The sequence below is a fragment of the Dermochelys coriacea genome, chromosome 3, assembly GCF_009764565.3.
Source record: "Dermochelys coriacea isolate rDerCor1 chromosome 3, rDerCor1.pri.v4, whole genome shotgun sequence".
Lineage (NCBI taxonomy): Eukaryota > Metazoa > Chordata > Testudines > Dermochelyidae > Dermochelys > Dermochelys coriacea.
The window spans coordinates 31,698,157-31,725,824 of record NC_050070.1 but is presented as its reverse complement, the minus strand read 5'-3'; the positions used below and the strand labels follow the sequence as shown (position 1 = coordinate 31,725,824).

The 27,668-nt window shown below is 43.2% G+C and overlaps 2 protein-coding genes across 7 annotated transcripts in view; one reads left to right on the top strand and one right to left on the bottom strand.

Annotated features, from left to right (window-relative positions):
* Positions 1 to 401: 401 nt before the first annotated feature.
* ITGB1BP1 (integrin subunit beta 1 binding protein 1) lies at positions 402 to 20,034 on the bottom strand. Of its 6 annotated transcripts, none has more exons than XM_043510270.1 (8): positions 19,876 to 20,034; positions 18,878 to 18,976; positions 14,885 to 14,986; positions 12,456 to 12,534; positions 6,551 to 6,687; positions 5,423 to 5,515; positions 2,382 to 2,531; positions 402 to 888 (listed from the first exon to the last, which is right to left on the bottom strand). In XM_043510270.1, exons 3-8 carry the CDS (start codon positions 14,954 to 14,956, stop codon positions 817 to 819), a joined length of 603 nt encoding a protein of 200 aa, XP_043366205.1. In that variant the 5' UTR covers positions 14,957 to 14,986; positions 18,878 to 18,976; positions 19,876 to 20,034; the 3' UTR covers positions 402 to 816. The 6 variants fall into 6 exon arrangements, with proteins under 6 accessions (XP_043366205.1, XP_043366204.1, XP_043366206.1 ...); XM_043510269.1 differs by having other exon boundaries at positions 18,887 to 18,976; XM_043510271.1 differs by having other exon boundaries at positions 19,850 to 19,996.
* A 29-nt stretch (positions 20,035 to 20,063) lies between these two features.
* CPSF3 (cleavage and polyadenylation specific factor 3) overlaps positions 20,064 to 27,668 on the top strand; it is a 57,902-nt gene continuing 50,297 nt past the window's right edge. The window contains exon 1 of the mRNA XM_038397778.1: positions 20,064 to 20,218. Coding sequence (XP_038253706.1) covers positions 20,148 to 20,218 — 71 coding nt within the window. The 5' untranslated portion in view covers positions 20,064 to 20,147. The remainder of the gene's footprint in view (positions 20,219 to 27,668) is intronic.

Here is a 27,668-nt window from a genome sequence, read left to right as displayed (position 1 = left end):
GCAAAGCAATGTTTTCAGCACTGTGCTTAAAAAACGGACTAGAGCAGCTCAAAATCTTTTGCCTCACATTCTCCCAGTTTGACAGATAATTACTCTTTGAATATGGTTTTTGCACCAACTTTATAGGAATTTCATCTAGACTACATTTCCCTAATTTGCTTATGAAAAAGTTATGCTTTTGACACAGCCGCACATGACAAAAATCAAGGTGTCATGTCACATTACAATAAGTTTGCATAAGCCCACAGTATAATCCAGAGCAACGTACAACCTCTGACATGCAGATAAGTCAAGTCCTATAAGCATTTGCCCTTTCCCATTTGACTACTGCTGTTGTGTGTTCTGAACAATGCTATGTAAACAAAGATGCACTTAATGCTTTGACAGTTTCCTAGACTGTATTTGAGGCAAGTGTCCAACTTTTATTTTGCAGTCCTGCAATATTTACATTCATGTACAAAACACTATTTGGTACAAACTTCATGTGCAGTATAAAATTAACTGTTCATGGTTTTATATTAATTGAAATGTAAGATCAGCGATAGTCTGCAATGACTTCTTCAGGTAAGTCTTAGTTGGGCTGTGGGTTTCCAATTGTCATTCACCAGGGTAAATATCAAAATAACTTCTGTCCTATTTACAAAGTTCTATTATTCTTCTTTGCACAGTGTTAATGATCCTTCTTCAGGCAGTTAAAGGCTCACCTCTATTCCACTCTGAAATGCTTGGTCAGTGCTTATAGTCAGAAAAGGGAGCAGAACTTCCTCCCAGCATGAAGGCTTCTTGTACTGTACCATGACACACAGCTGCAGAAATTCAAGACTTCTCTGAGGTTAAAACTGAGTCAAAGGCTGTTGATAACACTTTACAAATAGCTTGTGCTTGTTCCTACATTGTATAATACAATTAAAAAAAAGTTAATTGTGCTCAAAAGCATAAAGTATTGACAGTTACATTTTCACTAGCATTTACCTAAGTGCTCTGCCTATTACATGATGTAGTACTTCAGCAAAGACTCCCATCTGTTAAACTTCAAGCAGAATATGATCTACAAAAATTTTTCAGTGCTTATACAGAATGAAACAGGAGAGCTGTGTGTGAAATTCTATTGTTTGCCATTATGCCTGCAGACATCTGTTTTAAATTAACTTTGGCGTGAAAAAAAAACAACCAATTTTTAGTCTTGTATTATCTATGCCTTGGTCTACACTGGGCGAGAGGGGAATTGATCCAAGTTAAGCAACTTCAGCTACGTGAATAATGTAGCTGAGGTCGACATACTTGGACCTACTCACTGCGGTGTCTTCACTATGGTGAGTCGACTGCTGCTGCTCCCCATAGACTCCACCTGCGCTTCTCGCAGCGCTGGTAGACAGGAGTTGACGGGAGAGTGCTCAAGGGTTGATTTATCGTGTCTAGACTAGATACGATAAATCGATTGCTGCCTGCCGATCCGGCGGGTAGTATAGACATACCCTATGTTTATAGTGTGTAACCAGCATCCTAAAGCTACTCCACTTGCTTCCTTATGCCTTTGCCAACCCATCTGAAGAGTTGGTTGCAAGGAGACTAGAAAGTATATACTACCATGACACTCTGGCACTATCTCATCTCCTGCTTTCCTTAATATACCACAGGAGGAGATCAAACTCCTCCCATGGTAATATAATGCCTGACTGTAGACGGAATGCATAGTGCCACTAAAATGGTTGCTGTGTTCCTCCAGCAGAGCTAATATGGAGAGGGAAAGAGGCTGTTGTATTTGCATGTATACAAATTGAAGCGCTCTCTAACCACTATCTTTACCAGTGGTCAGACATAGCACAGCAGACTGGTGTCACCAGCTACAATACAATTGCTTCACTGATTTAAATAGGCTTTTGACTAGAAATTTCTCATGTTATAGTCAATATCTTACCAGCTGAAGACAACTGAGCACAACTCCCTTTGTTGCCAATATATCCCTTTTTTACTTATTTTTAGGGAGTACAACTATTAGCCATAAGGATGGTAGACTGCATATCCAAGGGATACTACCTAAAGAACTAAGGAAAAGGCTGATCATATGATTCCTTTGTAATTTTAGAGCAGTAAAGGTATTAAGTCTCAAACAAAGTTAATCCAGTGCAGTCTATGATTTTTCTCCTTAAATGTGGAGCCATTTATTCTCTGTGAAACAGTTAACCCTTCAACTGCCAGAAGGCTGTGATTATGCAAGAGGAGCTACATCTGGGCTGTCCCATACAACAGAGCAGAATGTTACCACTGGGTTTCTGTGCTGTTAGAACATGGTATTTTTAAGTATGAAGCTTGGAGGTAATGAAGTTAGACCTCAAAATATATTGGTACCTAAATTAAGAACCATAAACATGAATTCTTACCAAACTATTACACTGATACACCCAGAGACTGTATTCTTCATAACTTGCATCTGTCGTCTTCAAAGCCAATAAACTCTTTCCTGCTCCCAGACCATCATCGTAGCAGACCATCCGCACAATTAAATACAGAGCATGTCTATGTAAAACATCCTACAACCATATGGCAAATTAGTTATTCTAAAACAGTGCACAGACACTGAAATTTTCTGCACGCTTTCACTACTGCATAAGCTGCTTTTTACAAAAACCTGTGAACATTTCTTTCTAAAGAATACTCTCTCTCACTCTGTGCACTTGTTTACAGAAGACAAACACTCCCACTGTCCCTGGTAACATTTCCTTAGATTACCCCGTAACATTTTGAATCTTCAAATGAGGGCAATAGGTAAAGATTTAAAAACAAAAAATAACCAAACTAGTAGCAGTTTAGCACATGACCAGGATACAACACACAAATTTGGCGGGGTCAAATACATTGGGTGGGTGGGTGGGAGGGAATATCTTGTTATCCCACTGCTGTTTGTCAGTACATTCTTTTAATTAGATTTGAAGCTGTTCAGGATAGGGAACATGTCCCTATCTATCCCATTCTTACATATCTAAGAACATTTTTGGTTGCTATAAATGATGATGAAGCTTTAGACTCAGACTATTAGAATAGATTCTTAATTTACTCTACAAACTATCTCTGCATTAATACAGTCTACATTGTAGCTGGATCTTTATGAAGGAGTGATAGCTGCTAAGTGGTCTAAATAAAATACAAATTGATGTCAATGGGTGACATTCAGCGGCCAGAATTTGTCTACGGAGTACGTAATGCAATATCACAGAACGAGCCAGCGCAAGCTGGCTTAATCATGGATGTCTGTCATCTTGTTTCAGGCTGAAGCCAGCAGAGGATGGATAAAAGACTTTAAAATTAGACAGAGATAAGGATCTCTAAGTACTTTCAACAAACGTGACCAAATAAACATGCTCCTGCATGTGAAATACCTACTGACTTTAGTGAGAGGTATGAATGTAGAATGACTGCAGTGAGATTAGATGTTTAGGTTACAAATACTGCATTTCCGCCTAGACAACAGAAACAAATGATTCTATGAAAAGAGTGAAGGAAGCTTTCTGGTTTTCTTTAAATGTAGCTAAATGTAGCAGTAATACTTATTGTCTTATTTCCAAAGGTTACATTGGAAAGCCTGCCAATGTGATTGTTATTAGGGCTTGACTTTCTAAGGTCAGGCATTTAGAATGGCTGTGGTTCCCAGAGGGGCCTAAAGGGAACCATGTGACTCGAATTTAAGACTATGCATGCGGCAAGGTATGCTCAGTTAGGAGACCAGGCTGAGAAAAGACCTGGAATAGGAACTTTCATGAAGGGATCTGGGGAGATACTGTGAGGAAGCTGGGGAAACATAAAAGGCGGGCAGCAGAAGAACCCTGGAAAAGGGTCTGGGTTTTTTTGGCAGAAATGGTGAGTACTAAAGGGTACTCTCTGTAGGGGAACAAGCAAATGCTCAATGCACTTACAATAACCATCCAGAGAGTGACGCCCTAGTGCATGCGTTTTGCAGTGATGTGCTTATGGGGGAGGTCAAGAGGAAGTGGAAGAAGATTTAGAGAGATGGAGATGCATACTTGAAACAAATGGCAGAAAATCAGCAGAAATAAAACAGAATTTGGTCTGCAGATTTGAAGATATCTTGGAGGAAGACAACAGACTATGTCTGGGGGGCCAGAACTACCAAAGGTATAGAGTACCTAGGTTTGATACTGCAGGATATTGATGAACTCAACAATGAACTTACAAAAGAGCAGGAAAGGCATGGACTAAACAGAGAGAAGTGAGCAGAGTGATCTGCAGTAGGAGAATGCCTATCAAAATGAAAAGTAAAAGCTACAAGATGGTAATTAGGCCTGTGCTTTTGTATGGCTCTGAATGCTGGGCACTGAGGAAGAAACAGGAGCAGATCTTAAATACAGTGGAAATGTAAATGTGAAGATGGAGACTTGGAGTTGCAAGGATGGACCATGTTTGGACAGAGCACATTGGAGAAGTACGAAGTTGGTACCAATGATAGAAAAACTGAAGGAATCCAGGCTTACATGGCTTGGGCATGTGAAAAGAAGATGGGAAGAATATATAGGAAATAGGGTATTAAACTCAGAAGGGGAGGGTAAGAGAAGGGTTAGACGACCCAAAACTAGATGGATGGATGTCATACAAAAGGATGGGGTTAGTCGTGGTGTTTCTGAGGAACTGCTTCAAGACAGACTAGAATGGAACAGAAGCACTCAAAGAGCTGACTTCGTACAGATGGGACTAAGGCTAGAACAAGAAGAGGGGAGACAGCAAGCATAAGGAACATCGAGACAATGAAGAGGCAGTGTGAGGCTTGAGGCCTGGAGTGAGCATGTGCTCTTGTTTAGGGGCTGAAAGATGGGATTTATGAGGGTGGAAGACCACCCCCTTCCATAACCACCTCATCCAGCAAAGACCAAGACAGACCCTAGTGTGTGTGTGTGTGGGGGGGGGGAATTGAACTTATAACCTAGAAAATATTGAATCTGCTGGATCAGCCTTGGTCATCATGGTTAGAGACTTTTACCAGAGGAGGGAAAGAGAACCACCAGCAGGATAAAAATTACTAAACCCAGGGAGGGTGAAAGACTATTTTGTTTTTTGTTTGGAATTCTCACTTGCCCTGAAGGAGAAGACTCTTGCTTTGGCTGGAGGGCCAAGAACCCCAAGTCACTCATGCATGAGAAGGAGAGTACAGACTATGTTCTGAAGAGAAGATCTGAAGCAGTTTTGCTAGAAAGGCAAGAATCTCCTGTCCCTCTGTTTTAGCTTAAAAATCCAAAAATCGGAGTCTTACTCTGAGATCAGAAAATCGGAAGTTTTGAAATGGAAAAGAATTACTGGGTCATCCAGTGTCCTTTAACTACAAACTCATCAAGGCACTGATAAATGTCTTTCCCAGAGTTGCCCACCATTCATCTTCCACTAAATAAAGCCCTTTATGAAGAGACACACTTACATACTGGTCAGATGTTGAGACTTTAATACCGTACTTGGAAACTCCCATAATGAACTCTTCTTCAGCTGGAACAAAAGGTAACTTTCCATCTTGCTTTGGAGAGAAACAAAAAAAGGGTCAAGTGTATAGAGAAGAGCATAAATAATGAAGATATTCATTACAAAACCTGCATTTTCTGTTTTAATTTTATTTCAGACTACCGGAATATTACCATTAATGGGGCTGTTCACCACAAAGGGTTTTCCTCTTTGAACACTCCTTGATACAATGGGAAACACTGCGTTTCTTTTAGTTATTCAGGATTGGGAAGGGAACTTTTTACAGTCCCTTCCTTTGTGTTCGTTCTGTGGCCCAACTACACTAGCAGCACACTGTTTCAGGGACAAACAGTGCAGGCAGAGGAATGTTGACAGTTGTTCCATCTTAGTGCACTGATGCTGATATTGGCAATGCTTGTGCAACACTAGGAATGCTTCTGTATATGGCTATGAGTGCTACCAGAACATATACTATATTTGCAATATCTAATTTCTATAATATAAACTGGCATTTAGGAATTCAAGTATTGAGCTTGCAAAGGAACCCAGACCATTTTTTTTTTTAAATAAAAGCTTGTTTTTATTCCTTTTGACACTACAAGGATCAGCACAGCTCTCTTAACACAATGGAATTATAAATAGCCATAAGTGGTCAGGCTCTCACTTTTATTCCTCAGCTGAAAATGTCCTCTCTGTTGAGAAAGGTTGACATAAGTAGTCTTCTTTCATGGATACTGCCACAAGGGCTGGAGCCAGACTCTTTGGAACTGTAGCTTTCTGCCACCAGAAAATCCCTGACGATATTTGTTCAACCTTGCCTCAGGCTTGTGTATCAACATCACTGCTTCCTGCAGTAGCCATTTGTTTTTCTGAGGTATACCCTTCAACTACTAACCAAGAGGTAGCTTGGCAGTTGTTGAACTCTCAGCATACAGGGTGAATGCTTTAATACAGTAAATTATTTGTACAGTTTAAGGCACTTCAGAAGTAAGACGTTTGATCATATAATAAATACACAGTAGGAAGAAACATATTGGTTTAAAATGTTTTGACTTATTTGTATGTTTTTTCTCTTCTTATAAAGACTTACCTGTGCCACATCTATGTAATTTATCAAGTCCAATGGCCCCTCCAGACCCTTGCTCTCATCAAGTTTCAGTTTTTCAATGGCACCAACATATTTAACTCTAAATTCTGCACAGGTATCTGAATTACTGTTGCTTTGTCCTATAAGAAAAGAATTGTAAATTCAAAGAACGGTTCTACTTAAGCAGTAATGTCTATTGCTCTTTTGGTAATGGAAAGTCTCTTTGGTCTTTTTTAATCTATTAATTTTGAATAATCTTTTGCTCCCTTGGCTCAAACAGTGGATCTTCTCACTGAAACAATTATGAAACAAGGGTAGCAAAGACACCTAACACTTTTTTGTGTTATTTGGTTCATAGTATAGTAACTGCATCTTTCCTTAACTTCTGATTCTTTAGTGTGCTATCACAGAATGGTCTTTGGTACAGAGCAAAATGTTATGACGTGAGAGTCTACCATAAAGTATGGTCTACTCGAACAAAAAAGTTGGGCAACTTAAACCCAAGATTTTTTTTTTTTAAATGTACAAGAGCTAACCATAGCTTACAAAACAAGGATTTTTGTTTGGATTTATACATCTCTTCCCCACGCCCCACCCTCTCCCCGCAGCCATGTTGAGACCCAAGAGTGGAACTTTTAGCTGGTACATAAGAACTGAAAAGTGAAACCAATTGCAGTGAAAGTCTCTGGTAGCAGGGAGCTGCAGAAGCCTTTCCCTGCTGCCTCCTCTCTACCAGAGCCTTTCACTGACAGATGTAGCTACACACTACAGTGTGGACACAGCCCACTTTTTACTGCGGCATATAGAGACACAGACTCTGGGGAACACATTTGACACTGAACTACCATTTTGCCTTCAGAGAGGTGAATGTTCTTTTTGGTATTGTAGTATCCTGTTAAACATTTTGTGAATATGAGCATTAAGTATTTCCTCTTTCAGTGATTATGTATGTAATGAAGAAGCACAATGAGAAGCCAGTTCCCTGGGCTGAGGGCTTTATCCAAAGCCCAGTAAGGCCATGTCTACACTCCGATTTTACAGAAGTCGATTTTTGGGAACAGATTGTATAAAGTCGAGTGCATGCGTCCACACTAAGCACATTAATTCGGCGGTGTGTGTCCACAGTACCGTGGCAAGCGTCGACATTCCGAGCGGTGCACTGTGGGTAGCTATTCCACAGTTCCCACAGTCCCCACTGCCCATAGGAATTCTGGGCTGAGCTCTCAATGCCTGATGGGGCCAAAAATTTGTTGCACGTGGTTCTGGGTAAATGTCGTCAGTCAACCCTCCCTCCCTCTGTGAAAGCAACAGCTGACAATCGTTTTGCGCCCTTTTCCCTGGATTGCCCGAGCAGACCCTATAGCACGGCAAGCAAGGAGCCCATTCAGCTCACCGCAGCAGTTATGACCATTGTAAACACCTCGCGCATTATCGTGTGGTTTATGCAGAACCAGCACCTGAAAAATCAGGCAAGGAGGCGACGGCAGCGCAGTGATGAGGACATGAACACAGATTTCTCTAAAACAGCAGTCCCCAGCAATTTGGAGATCATGGTGTTACTGCGGCAGGCTCAGGCTGTGGAACGCGATTCTGGGCACGGGAAACAAGCACAGAGTGGTGGGACAGCATAGTGTTGCAGGTTTGGGATGATTCCCAGTGGCTCCGAAACTTTTGCATGCGTAAGGGCACTTTCATGGAACTTTGTGACTTGCTTTCCCCTGCCCTGAAGCGCAAGAATATCAAGATCAGCCGCCCTCACAGTTCACAAGTGAGTGGCAATAGTCCTGTGGAAGCTTGCAACGCCAGACAGCTACCGGTCAGTCAGTAATCAATTTGGTGTGGGCAAATCTATCGTGGGGGTTGCTGTGATGCAAGTAGCCAACGCAATCATTGAGCTGCTGCTATCAAAGACAACGACTCTGGGAACTGTGAGGTCATACTAGATGGCTTTGCTGCAATGGGATTCCCTAACTGTGGTGGGGCTATAGACGGAACGCATATCCCCATCTTGGGGCAGGACCACCACAGCATCCAGTACATAAATCGCAAGGAGTACTTTTCAAGGTGCTGCAAACACTGGTGGATCACAAGGGACGTTTCACCAACATCAACGTGGGATGGCCGGGAAAGGTTCATGACGCTCGCGTCTTCAGGAATTCTGGTCTGTTTAAACGGCTGCAGGAAGGGATTTACTTCCCAGACCAGAAAACTGTTGGGGATCTTGAAATGCCTATAGCTATCCATGGGGACCCAGCCTACCCCTTAATGCCCTGGCTCATGAAGCCGTACACAGGCACCCTGGACATTAGTAAGGAGCTGTTCAACTATAGGCTGAGCCAGTGCAGAATGGTAGTAGTGTGTGCATTTGGACGTTTAAAGGGTTGCTGGCGCAGTTTACTGACTTGCTCAGACCTCAGCAAAACCAACATTTCCATTGTTATTGCTGCTTGCTGTGTGCTCCACAATATCTGTGAGAGTAAGGGGGAAGACGTTTATGGCGGGGTGGGAGGTTGAGGCAAATTGCCTGGCCGCTGAATACGCGCAGCCAGACACCAGGGCAGTTAGAAGAGCACAGCAGGAAGCGCTGCGCATCAGAGAAGCTTTGAAAACCAGTTTCATGACTGGCCAGGGTACTGTGTGACACTTCTGTTTGTTTCTCCTTGATGAAACCCACCCCCTTGGTTGCCTCTAAATTCTCTGTAAGCCACCCACCCTCCCCCCTTCGATCACAGCTTGCTTGCAAAGGAAAAAGTCACTATCGTTTAAAAAACATGTATTTATTAAATTGATTATAAAAATAGGGAGATAACTCACAAGGTCACCTGGGTGGAGGAGGGTAGGAGGGAAGGAAAAGGCCACTTTAAAACTTGTTGAATGACAGCCTTCTGTTGCTTGGGCCATCCACTACGGTGGAGTGGTTGGGTGCCTGGAGCCTCTCCTGCCCCGCGTTCTTGAGCATCTGGGTGAGGAGGCAATGGAACTTGGGGAGGAGGGAGGGCAGTTAAAGAGGGGCTGCAGCGGCAGTCTGTGATCCTGCTGCCATTCCTAAACCTCCACCAGATGCCGGAGCATGTCCATTTGATCCCGCAGTAGCCCCAGCATTGCCTCATGCCTCCTCTGATCTTCCTGCCACCACCTCTCCTCACATTCATTGGCCACTTTCCTGTACTCTGCTATTGTGTCCCTCCACGCATTCTGCTGAGCTCTGTTAGTACAGAATGACTGCATGAGCTCAGAGAACATTTCATCGCACGTGCATTTTTTTCGCTGCCTTATCTGAGAGAGCCTTTGGGATGGAGGAGGGAGGCTTAAAACATTTGCAGCTGCGGAAGGAAAAAAAGGGAGTGAAGTATTTAAAAAGATACATTTTACAGAACAATGGCTATACTCTTTCATGGTGAACAACACTATTCACATTACATAACACGTGATTTTGGCACAAGGTCGCATTTTGCATTGTATATTGAGTGCCTGAGGCTTTGGTAAGCCATAGTCTTTCGGCTTCTCCAACTTTAATAACAGCAACGCTCTCCTCTCCCATACCAACCAAAGCATGTTGAGTTGGCCATTTAGTGCTGCAGTGTTTCTGTTAACGTGCAGCATCAGAAACCAAACTAACCCACACCCCCATCCAATTCTCTGGAATGATCGCTTTACCCCTCCAACCACCGCATGGCTGGTATCAGGGAAGATCCCTGCTAGCCAAACGTGAACAGCTCGGCACCAATGCCCCCCCGCCCAGCTAACTACGGGGAGGATTCCTTTTCAGCCACCGGCAAACAGCCCAGTAGGAATGGCCACCTCTGAATGTCCCCTTAATTAAATTCCCCTATTTCAACCAGGTTACCATGAACGATATCACGCTCCTGAGGATAACACAGAGAGATAAAGAACGGGTGTTTCTTGAATGCCAGCAAACACCGGGACCATATGCTGCTAGGCTTTGTCATGCAATGATACCACATCACTTGCATGGTGTGGTAAAGTGTCCTACCATGGAGGACGGAATAAGGCTGCTCTCCCAAGAAACCTTCTGCAAAGGCTTTTAGAGTACCTCCAGGAGAGCTTCATGGAAATGTCCCTGGAGGATTTCCGCTCCGTCCCCAGACATGTTAACAGACTTTTCCAGTAGCTGTACCGGCCATGAATGCATCCTAAGTCCTCAGGGCTACTTAATCATATAAAAGCAAGCGTTTTTTAAACATGTATTATATTTAAAAATGTACACTCACCAGAGGTCCCTTCTCCAGCTTGGTTGGGTTGGGAGGGTATTTCAGTCAGGGTGATAAAAAGATCCTGGCTGTTGGGGAGAACGGTTTGCTGTGTGCTCTCTTCAATCTCGTTGTCGTCGTCCTCCTCATCTTCCCTGTCCGCAAAATCCTCGGGCATGGCGTAAAGTACCCCATCATCAGAGTCCACGGACAGGGGTGGGGTAGTGGTGGCGCCCCCCCCCCCCCCAAATTGCATGCAGCTCAGAGTAGAAGCGGCGTGTCTGGGGCTCTGTCCTGGAGCATCGGTTTGATTCTTTGGTTTTCTGGTACGCTTGTCTGAGCTCCTTAAGTTTCACGTGGCACTGTGTTGCGTCCCTGTTGTAGCCCCTCTCCCTCATGGCCTCAAAGATTTTTTGAAATGTTTTGGCATTTTGTCTTTTGGAACGTAGTTTTAATAGCACAGATTCCTCTCCCCATACAGCGATCAGATGCAGTACCTCCCATTCGGTCCATGCTGGAGCTCTTTTTCGATTCTGGGACTGCATGGTCACCTGTGCTGATGAGCTCGCCTGACCAAATAGGAAATGAGATTCAAAAGTTCCCAGGACTTTTCCTGTACACCTGGCCAGTGCATCCAAGTTCTAAGTGCTGTCCAGAGCGGTCACAATGGTGCACTGTGGGATAGCTCCCGGAAGCCTTGCGTCCATACTAACCCTAATTCAAAACGGTGATGTCGATTTCAGCACTAATCCCCTCGTTGTGGAGGAGTCCAGAAATCAGTTTTAAGAGCCCTTTATGTCGAAAAAAATGGCTTCGTTGTATGGACGGGTGCAGGGTTAATTCAATTTAATGCTGCTAAATCCGACATAAATTCATAGTGTAGGCCAGGCTTAAGTCTATAGAAATACTCTTAGACCTCATAGGGCTTTGGATCTAAGCCTGAAACTTCTTTTCTCTCAGCAATACATCCCTGTAGCATACATACCTGTGACCAAGTGCTAGGCCAGAAAGGCTGTGTCAGCACTTTGTTCACAGCAGCTCCAATCAAGCAAGGCAGAATGGAGCTGACTAAACAGAGCTGTCTCTATTTGTGGGTAGGGCAGGGCAGAAAGGCTAATTAAGCCATTAGCCAGAGCCCACAAATAGGTACAGGATGGAAATGGAAAGGGGGGAAGCAGGCGGTAAGGGGAGAGAGAGATTGCTCTCCTCTGCTTGTTATAGGGACTGTATATGTTATGAAGATGGTGGGACTCCATTTATAAACAAACTGCACAACGTGTTGGACCAGCATAAGGGTCTCTGAGTAGTTTTGTAGACCAGAACAGAGGCAGGAACCACGAGGCTCTGCTACAATACCCCGTTGTTTCAAACCAATCCCTACTGTTGCACCTGTTTTCTTTCCCTCCTTTGCCTTCCACAGTCCTGCTCCACCTCCCTCTGAACTTCTGTATACCTTCTCAGCATTTCTAGTCCCAAAGATCACTTTCAATTTTAGACTGCAGCCACTCATGTGCTAGTAAGTGGGTCATCTAATAGGTTTGCCCTCAGCTGACTACATGTAACTGTGTAAAGCATCATTCTCACAATGCGAACTTACATTTTTCTCACCTCTTCTCTTCTCCCAACTCTTACACAATCACACATTTTATAAAATTAATCCATCTTCAAGCAAGTCTGTCTCGGCACTGGTTACATACCTGAACTTTTAGTGGAGTCTGTATCTAGACTAGCCACAGTACTAGATCTGGAAAGTCCACCAAGACTGGAGTCAACAGACTTGTTAAAAGGGAAAAAAATATAAAAATGCCAATTAATTATTGAAAATGTTAATTTATCTTCAGATTTTCTGCCCCTACATTCTTCATTATAATCTTCTAACTTTTATGGTCTCGAGCTATTTAAAAGAAATTAAATCAACACAGTGAAACATGACCAAAAAAGTCCTACTTCTCCAAAGGATTAATATGATAAAACTTGAAAGAGTATCAGTCTGACTTATTTACACCAATGTAAACTGTACAAGGGTCTCCCAAAAACTTTCAAATGTTTTTGAAACAGGGAAAGGAAAGGTGGAAGAAAGAGCCGAGAAACTTTTTAAAGTTCGTGTCCACGGTCTCTTTCTTTTCATGCATCTGATGAAGTGAGCTGTAGCTCACCAAAGCTTATGCTCAAATAAATGTGTTAGTCTCTTAGGCGCCACAAGCACTCTTTTCTTTTTGCAGATACAGACTAACACGGCTGCTACTCTAAAACCTTTCCTTACACTGAATATCTTAACCTTTAGAAAACTGACAAGTGCATGTTTGTCACTAATATTTGATATAACGTGACCTTTAGCAATGAGATTTATATTAAAAAATGCCAACCATGTCAGAAAACCTACAAGATTTACGTCATCATTCACTGGCTATCAGACAGAATGTACTTATTAGCTGTCAGAGGACTTACGCTTTAAGATAGGAAAGAAATATTTTAGAAATAAATATTGTATAAAATAAAGAGAAGTTTTTTGATTTGGCTAGCTTATTCTGAAGAATCAAGCTCATTCCCACTTTTAACAGCTATTTTAGAGGTTCTTGAAAGATTCACAGATTATAAGGTCAGAAGGAACCACTGTGATCTAAAATGACCACCGGTGTAACGCAGGCTATGGAAATTCTCCCAAATAATTCCTGTTTGAACTGAAGTGTTTCTTTTACAAAAATATCCAATCTTGATTTAAAAACTGCCAATGCCTGAAAATCTACAACAACCCTGATAAATTGTTCCAATAGCTAATTACCCTCACTATTAAGAATTTGCACATTTCTCCCACTCTGACTTTGTCTAGCTTCAGCTTCCAGCCACTGTATCTTGTTATATCTTGGTCTACTAGATTGAAGAGCCCATTATCAAATTTTTGTTCACAAAAACAAAAGATACAAACAGTGATCAGATCAACCCTTAACTTTCTCTTTGTTAAACTAAATTGACTGAGCTCCTTGAGTCTTTCACTATGACATGTTTTCCAATCCTTAGTTACTCTCATGGCTCTCCTCTGAACCTAAGTAACTAATACTTCAACATTACAAAAAGCAGTAAGTTATATTTTTTTGTACAAATCCTCTCTCATGTTCCGTTGGTGTTGAAGTAGTCTCCAAATAGACTCCTAACAACATCAATGGGATTTATGCTTGTATGTTGGAAGGACAGCATGCTACTTACAACCGAAAACTAATTCTGATATTGTTTGATTTCACAGACCAAAAAAAAATAAAAGCAAACAAGATGTTTATTTCAGCAAACATCATCATCATCATATTAAGGACTCCAATAGCAAGGCAGTCAACTATCAACATTTACTATTTATTAAGCATCAGTGTGCTTGATGCTACATGACAAATAAAGATGCAGTCCAAACTCTGAGGGACTTGCAACCTAAAATCCCTTAATTAGTCATTTAACTTGAAATATTACTTTACTGGTCAAAAAAGGTTAAATATTTCATAAAAGAAATTCAGATTAACTCTGACAAGCAAAGTGACTTTTCTTCTTTAGAATGCAAATCTCCCTAAGACTCTGTTAATTTAATCTATCGCCCAAATTTACACCTATTATTAAAAGGGCAAAATAAATTCAACATGTATAAATATTGTATCAGTCAGCTGATTGACCTGTCATCTCTAATTAAAACAATGATTTGTCTTTGTGTAGATCCATTCTAGTTCTGAAAGAGTAATAGTTCTACATTTCTCTCTCCTTTTAAAGAATAGTAGGATTTTGTTTCAGTTAAGGAGTATAAACGACCCTCTTGAAAGCCAGAAAAAAAAAAAGGGGGAGGGGGGGAATTGAGTTCTTAAGGAATAACGTACCGTAACGGGTACCTGATAACGCTTTAATTCCAGTAAGGGTTTCTGATTAGAGCTGGTCAGAAAAATGTAAATTTTTGTCAATTTATTGAAATTAAAACATTTCACGGAGATGGTTTGATTTTGATTACATTCCACCAGAAACAATCTGGTACACCTGGCTAGCTGCCAAGGAGACTGGAAGCGCTAGGAGTCCCAGTTCCAAGCTCTCTGCAAACTATTAATTCACCGCAAATGAAACTGTCCCAAAAACTTACTATACCCCCAATTCAGCTTACCTTGCTTTTAGTACTGATTTCACTGCTTTGGGAGCTGCTGCTGCTGTGTCGTTTTTTCCCTTTTCTGAACATTTTTTCACCATAATTGGATCAAAGAAAATGCTAAAGGAAGGAGAATTAAAAATAAAATCTGTCATATTAATCATTAAGAGGAGGAATCCCGGCCAAAAACCACGATAGGTTTTGTGTCCAAAGTGGAAAATGGTTGGGGGACCACTAGACTAATGATTCTGAGCATGGGACTGGGAGTATGAATCTATTTCTTATGACTGTGCCACTTGTGTATGGCTTCAGGCAAATCACTTAACCTCTCTTCCTGAATTTCCCTATCTATAAGAATAGGAAGGATTTTAACTTTGCTACTTTACCCACATTAGAAAATTGATTCTTACAACAGCCTTGTGAGGTAACTAATTAACAGAACATAAAAGAGCAAAGTTAAAATCCTTCCTATTCTTATAGATATGGAAATTCATGAAGAGAGGTTAAGTGATTTGCCTGAAGCCATAGAGCAGCATAAAATCAGAGGCAGTCTTCACTATTATATTTTCATATTCAACCACTTAAGCTTCTCCTGAGGCTTGAGAACCAAAGGAATTACTTTATAAAGAACTTAAGAAGCAGAACTGTTGTCTATCTCTGACCTAACACCAACTATATCTCTTATTCTGGGAGGCAGGAGAAGTTAATCTGTACTGTACAGGGTTGTTAAACCTTGTTTCTTTGGACACAATTAGGGAAAAGCACTATCTGAACCGACTATAGGCCCCAAAGAGCATCACGTTACATGAACCAGAAAAACGGCCTACTTCCCATGCTATATAATTAGGCTTTATTGTGGTAAATTAAAGGAACTTGCAAGCAGTAACAGGCAGATGAGGAGGACTAGACATCTCCAAAGTCATCAAGAGTAGAAGAGAGAGAGAGAGAGAGATATCAAAATCAGTTTGCCAATAAAATCGTCATCAGGGAAGATAAAGTTTAGGTTTCATTAAGTAAGCTTAGGCAACCCCATTTGATTTTCCAGTGGGCCTCTAAACAAACAGCCCAGTATATTTGATATTGAGCCTGTACTGCACTTTGTTTGTGAGCAACAAAATTTAAAAAGGTGAAAATTGGATGCAGTCCTACTAATATAAGCACACGAGTGTCATTTATATAGCACGAGAAGGGCACAGGGCACTCTACCACAACTAAAAATGACAGGTCCATGCCCTTTAGTGATTGTAACTAACTGAATCACTAGGCTAAAACTGTAAGTTTAGAATGACTGTCTGTGACCTGGGAACCTCTTAGTGCCAACTGGCAAAGGACAAACAAGGGGTGCAGAGGGGTTACAGGGATCTCCTGGGTCTGGCTTACACATGCTAGTTCACCAAGGAGCACCACGTGAGGTCTCAAATACAAGGTGGTGTCACAACAGTCATAGAGTCATAGAGTCATAGAATATCAGGGTTGGAAGGGACCTCAGGAGGTCATCTAGTCCAACCCCCTGCTCAAAGCAGGACCAATCCCCAACTAAATCATCCCAGCCAGGGCTTTGTCAAGCCTGACCTTAAAAACTTCTATAAGGACATTTAGTCACTAAATATTTTTTCTGCCATAGTTCTCAGTTTTAATGGGTTTCCTAATTTTAGATTATGGGTAGTTTTCAAGACTGCATCTGTGATTTAGGAGCCTAAATCCCATTTTTAAAGTGACTAGGGCCAGATTATTAAAGATATTTAGCTGCCTAAAGATGCACTTAGGCATTTAGACCTAGGCTTTTTAGGTGCCTAGAAAATCACTGTGATCCACAAAGCCTGGGTTAGGTGACTAGGCTCTCTATACAATGAATGGGGATAGATGCCTCAGAATGGGATTCACAATAAGCAGCATGCTAGGCAGCTTGGGGCAGCTCCTCCCCCAAGCTATCTATATTGCAAAAGTCATGTGTGGATGTTACATAAGGAATTTTGTATATATACACTGAAAATTACAAGATGGCTAGGGACTAACCACCAGCAAAACTGAAAAACAGGTTTTCTGTCAGGGTATGTGTACCCTCAAACCGTATAGTGCAGGGATGGCCAAATTGTGGCTTGCGAGCCACATGCAGCTCTTTTACAGTTAAAGTGTGGCTCGTGGAACTCTACCAGATGGGGGGTGGGGGCAGAGTTTGGGACCTCTGCCTTGCAGAGAGGTGGTACGGTAGGGGCTTCTGCCCAGCAGGGAGGGGGGAATTGAGGCTTTAGCAGAAGTGGAGCTGAAGCCCTCAGCCCCAGCAGACGCCTCCCACGGGGCTAAAGCCCCAAATCTCGAACTTCTGAAGATTGTCATATGTGGCTTGGAGGGTTAGTAAGTTTGGCCACCCCTACCACAGTTGCACAGCTGTAGCACTTTATGGCCTGTCTACAGTTGAAAGGCTACATCTGTGCTGCTTAGCGCTTTACTGTAAACACTGCTGTTGCTGATTGGAGGGATTCTCCCATGGGTGTAGGTGGTCCCCCTCCCCAAGAGACAGTATGTAGATGGATGAACTCTTCCATCAACCTAGTGCTGTCTCTATGGGGACTTAATGACAGCACAACTATGCCACTCAGGGGTGTGGAATTTTCATACTTCTGAGAGCCATAGTTATGCCAACGTAATTTTCCAGTGTAGATCAGGCCTCAGTGTAGCCACTCGCTACAGACCACAGGCAGTAGCTAAATCAACAGATGAATTTTACCACAAATCTAGCGCTGTCTACACTAGATGTTAGGTTGGCTTAACTACATCGTTAAAGGATGTGCATTTTTCACACCCCTGAGCAAGGTAAGTGGGTCTACTTAACTTTTTAGTGTAAACCTGGCCTTAGACAAAAAACATTTATCTAGCTGGCTGCTTATATATAAATTTACTATTGTAGAATTGGCAATAGATCTCTTCTCACCAGTTTGAACTGAATGCTAATGAGGACTGTAAAAACTTCAAAGAGAGAAAAGTAACGGGTAGAAGCAAAGAGGAGGCAAGAACCCTATCTTGAGGTGCATATTAAAGGTTTGCTCTAATATATTTGGGAGACAAAGAAGACACCCTGTCATCCTTCATCTAGGAAATAAATGGACAGTGAATTTTACTTCATGAAAGAGGGGTCTCAATGAGGCTTGACTGAAAACAATGGAAAGAACTTTGTATGAGATAAATTTCTTTAGACGGGAGGTTAACTTGTTAGGTTTTCTGGACACTAAACTTAACTATGATTTTCTTTTACATTGGAAACCATTTGTTTCCAATATTCTTATTCACTGTTATTGAATCTCTGATCTTTGATAATAAACTTATTCTTGTTTTCGCTATAAATGTATCTAAGTGGCCTTACTTAATGAACCACCATAGTGTTCAGGAAAGAGAAAGCTCTGCATCTCATGCACCATTTCCGTTCTTGGCACATCCAACCCAATTTGATGATATTTTATTAGCCACAGTGAAAGATATGAATAGGCATGGAAAGATTAGATTTTTTATTGGTAAATGCTGATAAATGTCAATTTCACCAGGCACACACAGAAATGGACAAAAATATTTCCATCAATAATTGAAATTTACGAAGTAAGACAAATGCTACTTGAACTTATTAGAGTTTGATTTAAGGATATTTACCTTGTATATTTTGACATGTGATGCCAACGATTTGTATTAAGAGTTATAAAGCTTTAACTTTCTAAATCTCAATGTCTACTGTCATTAATTACTGACTGACACCTCTATTATCTAACCCCCGCCCCTGATTTCCCCCCCAAATGTGAACATTTAAATAAAAATGGGAGGGGGGAAAGCTTAAAACACAATTTTGTGAAAAATGTTAATTGACAAAAATATTTAAAATGCTTACAACAAACATCAACCCTACCCCTCTAAATTATAAACAAACAAATCTAGTTTTGCCAATCCTAGATATGAGTGGCTGGAATTTGGCACACAGAGCCAAAACCTCCGGCCCTGCTCATGAATAGCATAAAAAGCGGTTACCAGCTGCACCTGAGAGCCTACCAGGGGCTTCAGCCCTTTCTATCTGTCTAGGTATTTACATGGTGCGCACCGCCAAGGTATCTGACTCCAGACTGGCTCCTTAAGAAACAAGAAAGATGGGGAACTGACACCCCCATCCTGCCACGGAGCCCGCCACCCCAAGCAAGTCCCAGCTCTGGGATTCTCTCTCTCCCCCCCCCATCTCTACCCCCATCCTGCCACTGAGCCCGCCACCCCAGGCAAGTCCCAGCTCTGGGATTCTCTCTCTCCCCCCCATCTCTACCCCCATCCTGCCACTGAGCCCGCCACCCCAGGCAAGTCCCAGCTCTGGGATTCTCTCTCTTCCCCCCCCCCCATCTCTACCCCCATCCTGCCACTGAGCCCGCCACCCCAGGCAAGTCCCAGCTCTGGGATTCTCTCTCCCCCCCCCCCATCTCTACCCCCATCCTGCACTGAGCCCGCCACCCCAGGCAAGTCCCAGCTCTGGGATTCTCTCTCCCCCCCCCCCATCTCTACCCCCATCCTGCCACTGAGCCCGCCACCCCAGGCAAGTCCCAGCTCTGGGATTCTCTCTCTCCCCCCCCCCATCTCTACCCCCATCCTGCCACTGAGCCCGCCACCCCAGGCAAGTCCCAGCTCTGGGATTCTCTCTCCCCCCCCCCATCCCCACCCCCATCCTGCCACTGAGCCCGCCACCCCAGGCAAGTCCCAGCTCTGGGATTCTCTCTCCCCCCCCCCATCTCTACCCCCATCCTGCCACTGAGCCCGCCACCCCAGGCAAGTCCCAGCTCTGGGATTCTCTCTCCCCCCCCCCCATCTCTACCCCCATCCTGCCACGGACCCCTCCTCCCAGGGCTGGGACCCCCCCTCCCATGGGCCCCTCCACCCCAGACACCTCCCAGCGCTGAAGTCCCCCCATCCCCAGCCCGGCTCGGGAGCCCGGCCCCACCCGGAACGAGGATGGGGCCGCACCGGAAGGCAGGGCTCGCGCTCCTCACCGCAGCGGCCGGGCTCGGTACCCGCCGGGGACTCGCCTTCCGCCCAGGACCCGGCCCGGCTCCCCCAACGCTCGCGGCCCCGGGGACGCGCGTCTGCCGGCCCCCGACCCGCGCGCAGGCGCCGTGACAGGGAGCGCGCGCGGCCCGGCTCCCCGGAAGCGGAGGGAGGAAGGTGTTTGCGGGAGGACCGGAAGCCGGGGCCGGGTGGTGGCGAGGGACCCACCGAGTCGCCGGTTATTCGGCATCGCTGCGCTCGCTCCTCCCTTTCCGGGATGTCGGCGAAGAGAAAAGCCGAGGCCATGATCCCGGCCGAGGAGAGCGACCAGCTGCTCATCCGGCCCCTGTGAGTGACGGCGGGCGGCGGAGCAGCAAGGGGCTGGGGTGCCGGCGGGGGAGGGGCAGCGGCAGCAGGGGCGCTTGGGGGCCAGTGGGAGGCTGGGGCACTGGAGTCCTTTCAAACATAACCTGCACCAACCTGGTGTCGCAGACCTTAAGTGTGTGGCACCGCATTAATGTCACGTTAATGTGTCTGTCGCTCTGTGTGGAGTGACTGTTAGAAAAGGGGGCAGACCCCTTCCTCTCTCTCCCCTCCCCCTCCCTCCCTCCCTGCCCGCTCCCACTGGGCGTGTGTTCTACAATTAGTTTTCTCCAAGTCAGTGACAAATGTGAACTCCTGGATCACTCTACCAGTCTTACCGTTGTAGCATCACAGACGTTCCCCTTAAACTCTCCAGTCTATCTTGCCACCCAGACAAACTGGACTTAGTGATAAAAGGAGGACTTGTGGCACCTTAGAGACGAACAAATTTATTTGAGAATAAGCTTCCCTGAGCTACAGCTAAGTGAGCTGTAGCTCACGAAAGCTTATGCTCAAATAAATTCGTTAGTTTCTAAGGTGCCACAAGTACTCCTTTTCTTTTTGCAAATACAGACTAACACGGCTGCTACTCTGAAACCAGTGATAAAATAGTTACTTACACCAAACATCACATCACATTTCGGTTGCTTCCAGTCCCAAGAGACCAGTCACTTACTCCAGATCACTTAGTATCCTAGACTTTACACAAAGGACTAGGTTGGTAGCCCATTCTATAGTGAACTAACTAAAGGTTTATTAGTTAAGAAAAAGAAATGAGAGTTATTAAGAGGTTAAAATAGGTAAAATATATTAACAGATGAGTCACAGTTTGTAATTCCAAATGGTGGCAGTGATGTAATAAACTGCCAGTTTACCAAAAGTCTTTTCAGGGTTCCCATATTATCTCTGGAGATCTCTGGTTGGCGCCTGGTATACTTCCCTGGAAGAGTTAAAACAGTCCAGAGATATGGGTTCTTTCCTTGAATACATACTTAAAGCTTCTTCTCACAGAAAACAAGCTGACAAGGTCACTATCTCCGTGGGCTTTTCCTTTGATGACAGAGAGTAAGGAATGCATTTTGAGTCTTTGACCTCAGTCATCACACACAATGGTCACTTGCTTTGAAATTAACACTTTTCTGATAAAATTCTTCATTTGCATTCCACAAGGCTTCTTTCTTGTTTGATGGATTATTTAGTTACAGGGGTATACACAATGTAAATGATTGCTACTACATTATAGCATGATACAGCTAAGTGAAAACAACGCACATAACATTCCATTAGTTTTTATGAAGTTTAAACACCAAGTACATTCTTTAACAAAATCACTCTGATCTATATTAATACACAAGTGAATTGGCTTGAGGCTCTGGCATGAGCTGGCACCTGGTTTGTCAGTGTCACAGTGTCTCCTTCATAATCTAGACTCCCAGGTGTTTTACTCCACCGATCCACTGAAATGTAACCATCACTAAGGTTCCGTGTTTGTCACAGATTCCATGACCTCTGTGACTTCTGCAGCAGCCTGGTGCGGCTGGCCCAGGAGCTGCCTCAGCAGCTCAGGCAGCCCCTGGGCCTGTCACACTAGCCACTGCTGGGGCAGTCTTGGGTCTTCCCACCCCCCGGCAGCAGGAGTTTAGGTGTGTGTGTGGGGGTCTCAGGGCTGGGGATTGGGGTGTGGGGTGGTGCTTATCTGGGGGGAGCTCCCTGGAAGGCACCACCCCCACAGCTCCCATTGACCGCAGTTCCGAGCCAATGGGAGCTACAGAACCGGGGCTTGGGGTGGAGCGGAGGCAGCACTTGGAGCTAGGAGCTGGGTAGGAAGCTGTCCATGACTTTTACTAAAAATACTCATGACTAAAACATAGCCTTAACCATCACTGGTGTGTGAGCGCAGCAGTTACGCAAACAGCGTGCTGTCCAGCAGTTAGGGGCTGGGGAAAAGAGAGATTGAGGTAAGTCTGTTGTATCAGGCACAAGTTTAAAGAATCCATGACTCTTTTTAAAGTCCATGTAGAGTAGACAGCACCACTGTTTTTAAGGTCTCCTGTAAAAAGCCCACACATTAACTTCTGATCATGATGGTCCCTTCTGGCCTTATGGTCTGAGTCTATGAACTTGTATGGGATTCATTCTGGGGCTTATCCTGAGTCCTTCCTAGGAGACTCTTGCACCTTCAGGTGCCATTGTCTTCCTAGCATTGGATCCTTTCTGTTTCAGATAAAAGGCTTGTGTGCATAGTGTCAGGATTTTAAATTGGTGGCAAGGAGTCCTAAGTGCTTTGCACAGGTTGCTTAGATTTAGAAGACATCCTCTGCATATAATTTAGTCAGTATAATATTTTTATTATGCTAATAAAATGTTTTCAGTATGTTATAAAATTAAATATGAGAATAAAAATAGAAATGATATAACTAAAGGAAAAGGCTGCAATATCAGCTTGGTGAGATTCTTGTCCACTTAAGTTTAATAGGTCTGTGCAATGGATTTGTAATAAGATTCAAGTATGGATTAAATTTGAAATAGCCTTTTGTGAGGTATTTTTTTAAACTTTTATAAAGCACAGCTTTCTTTTTTTATGCTTTATACATTTTGCTTTGAGCAATGCCCGAACATTTGAAGATGGGCAGTTGAACAGCAACTGTATATACTCTAAGGCCTTTTTTACACTACAAAGTTTTGTTGGCAAAAGGCAGTTTTTGTCGACAAAACCGTGGAAGTGTATACACTATAATGCTCCTCCTGCTGACAAAACTCTCCTGCTTTGTCAACAAAATAAAAGCACCTCGATGAAAGGTGTAATGCTTTTTGCGGCAAAGTTAGAGCAACAGAGCATTAGTGTAGACGCTGCATTTGTTATGTTGCCCTAAGTGGCCTCCAGGAGATATCCCACAATGCTCACCGTGACCCCTCTGCTCACTGTTTTGAACTTCGCTGCCCTGCATCCAGCTGCACACGCATGTGCCCCATCCCTTTCAAAGCCCTAGGAAGTTTTGAAATTCCTCAGCATGGAGAGCTCACATAACTACTGCCCAGCTGAGCATGCTGGCTTCCCGCAGCAAACACATTCCTGCTTGGACTATAGGGGTGGGGGTGGATCTCCTTCATCTGTGGGGAGAGAGGGATGTGGGAGAACTCTGAGGGAGTCACAGAATCAAAACATTAATGCAGAATCTTGCTCTCCCCAGGACTAGAACCAGAGCAGGGGGCAGCGGAGGAAAGAATGCTGTGCTGTGCAGAGTCAGGGAGGGAGGCGCGGGCTGAGCCGTGTCCCTCTCCCCCCCACCAGTGTATTGTTCTCCTCTGGGGTGGGGAGACAGGGGGACACCAGCTGTCTGTGCACCAGCTTCTGTCTCAGGACTGACTGCTGTCTGAACTTGGGCTTTGTCTACACTGGAACCTGAATGACAAAAGTTTTGACAACAAAAAGCTCTGGTGTGAACAGTGTTTTGTCCCAGGAGAGCTCTACTGCCAACAAAGCTACCGCCGCTTGTTGGGGGTGAAACTTTTTTGTCGGTGGGAGAGCTCTCTCCTGCCAACAAACTGCAGCTACACTGCATGCATTTTAGCGGCACAGCTGTAGCGGCACAGCTGTGTCACTAAAAGGTGCGTTGTGTTGACATAGCCTTAGAGTCAGCAGACAGTCACTCTCCCCAACACAGTCTGTCTCTCTCCCTTATGCACACTCCTCCCTATGCACTCTCTGACACATTCCCCTAACACACACTCTGTCTGACTGTCTGTCACTCTCTCACACTCTTCCCCCCCGCCCCTCAACCTTCTGTGGGCTTGTGTTAGTGTTCAGCAATGTCATTTCGGTCATCTTACCAAGTACTACTTTAATAAGTGATTTAAAATGTGTTACTTTTCAGGCACACACAGCAGTCATTACAAAGTTCATAGCATGGTACAAACAAACAATGCGAGGCTCAACACACTACAGCAACACACATTACTGTAGCTCAGTGTTAATATACTCCTTCAAAGCATCCCTCAGCAAAATAGCATCCCCATTGGGCTCCTCTTATAGCCTTGTGTTCATAATGAAGGATCTGTACTTTCTGACAGAGATGGCTGGGTTGCAGGTTACCAGGGCAGTTGAAAAGCAGCTGGCAATCTGGTAGGATAGCCATGGAACGACTGGATTGAGAAACCCCTTATCATGTGATGCTGTACCTGCCCCCATGCAAATCCTTCCCAAAGCACCCTCCGGCCAGTTGCACAGTGGAATAGCTACCCACAGTGCTCTGTTTTCTGTCGATGCAAGAGCTGCTACTGTGGATGCACTCCACCAACACAATGAGCATAGTGTGGACATGCAACAGTGGTTTAAATACAGCGGTGGCTGTATGTCGGCGGAACTTGCGTTGACAAAACTCTGTAGTGTAGATGAGGGGTTCTCAACCCGGGGTCAGACGTCTTTTAATTGGTACATCAACTCATCTAGATATTTGCCTAGTTTTACAACAAGCTACATAAAAAACAGTAGCAAAGTCAGTATAAACTAAAATTTCATACAAACAGACAATGACTTGTTTATACTGCTCTATATACTATAAACTGAAATGTAAGTACAATATTTATATTCCAATTGATTTATTTTATAATTATATGGAAAAAGTGGGAACGTAAACAATTTTTCAATAATAGTGTGCAGTGACACTTTTGTATTTTTATGTCTGATTTTGTAAGCAAGTAGTTTTTAAGTGAGGTGAAACATGGGGGTATGTAAGACAAATCAGACTCCTGAATGGGGTACTGTAGTCTGGAAAGATTGAGAGCCACTGGTGTAGACAAGACCTAAATGGAAGTGAACTGGTTGAAAGGACTGTACATTTGTTTGCAAACTTTTTAACTTTAACAAAAGCTGCTACCATCTGATGGCTGTTTCTTTGCTTGTGTGAAATAGGTTTGGTGATTTCAGTCTAAAATTGCCAGTGAATAGGTATCCACATCACACAAAACACAATCACAGTTGGCACCCTTGGAGTTTCAACACAGAGCCAGGGATTCACACTGAGCTCCCATTACAACCCTCGGGTACTAAGAGACATTACATGACTTCACTTTCCCTCTCCCTTTTGTTCTGTCGCACTCGTTAAAAGGTACTTTGTTTATTTCAGAGGACAGAAGATACAGGTAGCTGCTAATTATTGGTAAAAGAAAGAAGTAAAACTCAGACTTTCAGCAAACATTATGCTAAGGCATATGAGAAAAAGAAAAGGTAGTTTCTTTAGAAGAATCCAAAACCAGTCATGTGGGAATAGAGTTCTAGGGGTAATGAGTTTATTTAAAAAAAAATTATTTTGACTGGTAATTTCTGAAACTACCAAAGGATTTGAAGCAGCTGGTGAGGCTACTGAGCAGTTAAAAGCAAATCTCCCTCAATCATGCAAGAAATATTCTGTGCAAAATGCATTGTACACATACATTAACCTAACCTAAGCTGAAAAAAAGAAAAGCAGTGACACCGCTCTCCTAGAATCATAAGAATCTGAAACCTGTCATAAGAATTACTGTACTGGAACAGACCCAACGTTCATAGAGTCCAGTGTCCTGTCTCTGACAGTGGCCAGTACCAGGCCAATCAGAGGAAGGCGTAAGAACTGTACAGCAGATAGAGCTGGGATAATCTGCTCCCCACTTTAGGTCTCTCCCTGATCACTTCGAAAGAGGTGAAACCCTGAAGTCTGAAGTTTGATCTCCCTTCCAAAATTGGGTATTCCTGTTATCCATATAAACATCTGATCCCTTTAATCTTGCCTTTGGATAAGTGATTTCTACGGTGGTGTAACTGGATGACTTTAGATACATCAGGAAACCAGTGTATACTTTGTTTAGGCTCCCCCTTTGTAATGACTACATTAATATTGACATTTTAGTTTCTTTAGTAATAAATGAAGAAACAGAAAAAATGTTAGATAAATAATTCAAAACTTTTATTCTGTCTCTTAGCATTGAATGCTGAAAGCTTCAAAATACTGTGACTTAAATGGCATTTCATAGCAAGGGAGTTGGGGCTGAGGTAACGGTAGAGAAGGAGCAGAGGGATAGGTTCCCTACCCGTACATGGTACTGTCGTCACCTGATTGTACTGAATTTAGTGAAGCATAAGGAGCTGTGCTCTCTGTTGCATCACCCTCTGAGAAGCTTGATGCTAACATCTTTCTTTATCAGTTTCTTTCTTCTTACTTGGCATCTATCAATTTTTATGCTCTGGAGGCTTGACCTATGCCACCAAATTGCAAAGATGAACTTGAGAGTAGATAAGTTAGGTCACTGCTAAATGACCCAAACTGTATTTACTCATTTATCAGAACAAAGCATATGAATTATTAAAGCATGTGTGTTTGCCAGTGTGGTGAACAAAATATTTTGGAAATGAGTTAGCTTTCAAAACAAATGTTCTCAGCTCAGTCCTTTTTTGTCACAGATGAAAGCATTGCACATCCTTAGGGAAGTAAAGTCGTAGCTGTGCAGGAAAAGGGGAAGTATTAATAACACACAGAGCCCTTTATCTTGGAATTTTCAAAGGCACCTATCGCCACAAAGCATTTCAAAATTTTAAATTGCTTTTTACTAGAGTAAGCCTGTGTCAAGGGCTGATATATTAGTACAGATTATACTGAAATAAAAATGTCTCAGCCCATCAGAATGCAGGGAGGCTGTATAGCTGTGGATACTTAATGTTTAATTCCCCCCAAATTATGCAGTTCACTACACTATGTTGTTTCATAGAGTTTAAGGCCAGAGGAGATCATCTAGTATGGCCTGGATATCACAGACCACTAATTTTTAGCCAGATACCTCTATATTAAAGCCAAGATTTTGTTTTGGGTGTGAGATTTGTACAATGACTGAATGGTTATTTCTTCCCCGTACAGTATGAAAACCTTTGACTGATCACCATTAGATAATCAGAGTACTGGTATTTGCATAATTGCACAAGTTCTTTCTTATTTTCCTTGCTGTGAATATGTAAAACATGAATCTGTTTGGGCTATTGTAATTCTTATCTTTGGGTTGGCTTCCTATTGAGAATTTTCAAGTTGCTTGTCGTCAACAAATATACGACCTCCATTCTTCACTTTTCTGACAGAAACAGAAAATCTCCCTATACATGTGAATCTGAAGGGGGAGTTTGGGGAAGAATAGCACACCAAAAGCAAGGAGATGAGGGCTGATACTCCATTGAAAGGGAGAGTGGCTTTAAAACATAAATTCCTGGATTCATTTTCCTCCTTCCTCTGATTTTTACTCCCTTTCTTTTGTACAGATTACTGAGACTCGTGTTTCTATAATAATAGCCATGCATATGAGTGTTCATTGGCTTTTTTATGTTAGGGGAATCCTGTCTTTCCTTCCCTAACATAAAAACCTATTGCAGTTACTGAGGACAAGCATTTACTTATCTGTAGGGAAGAAACTGAAT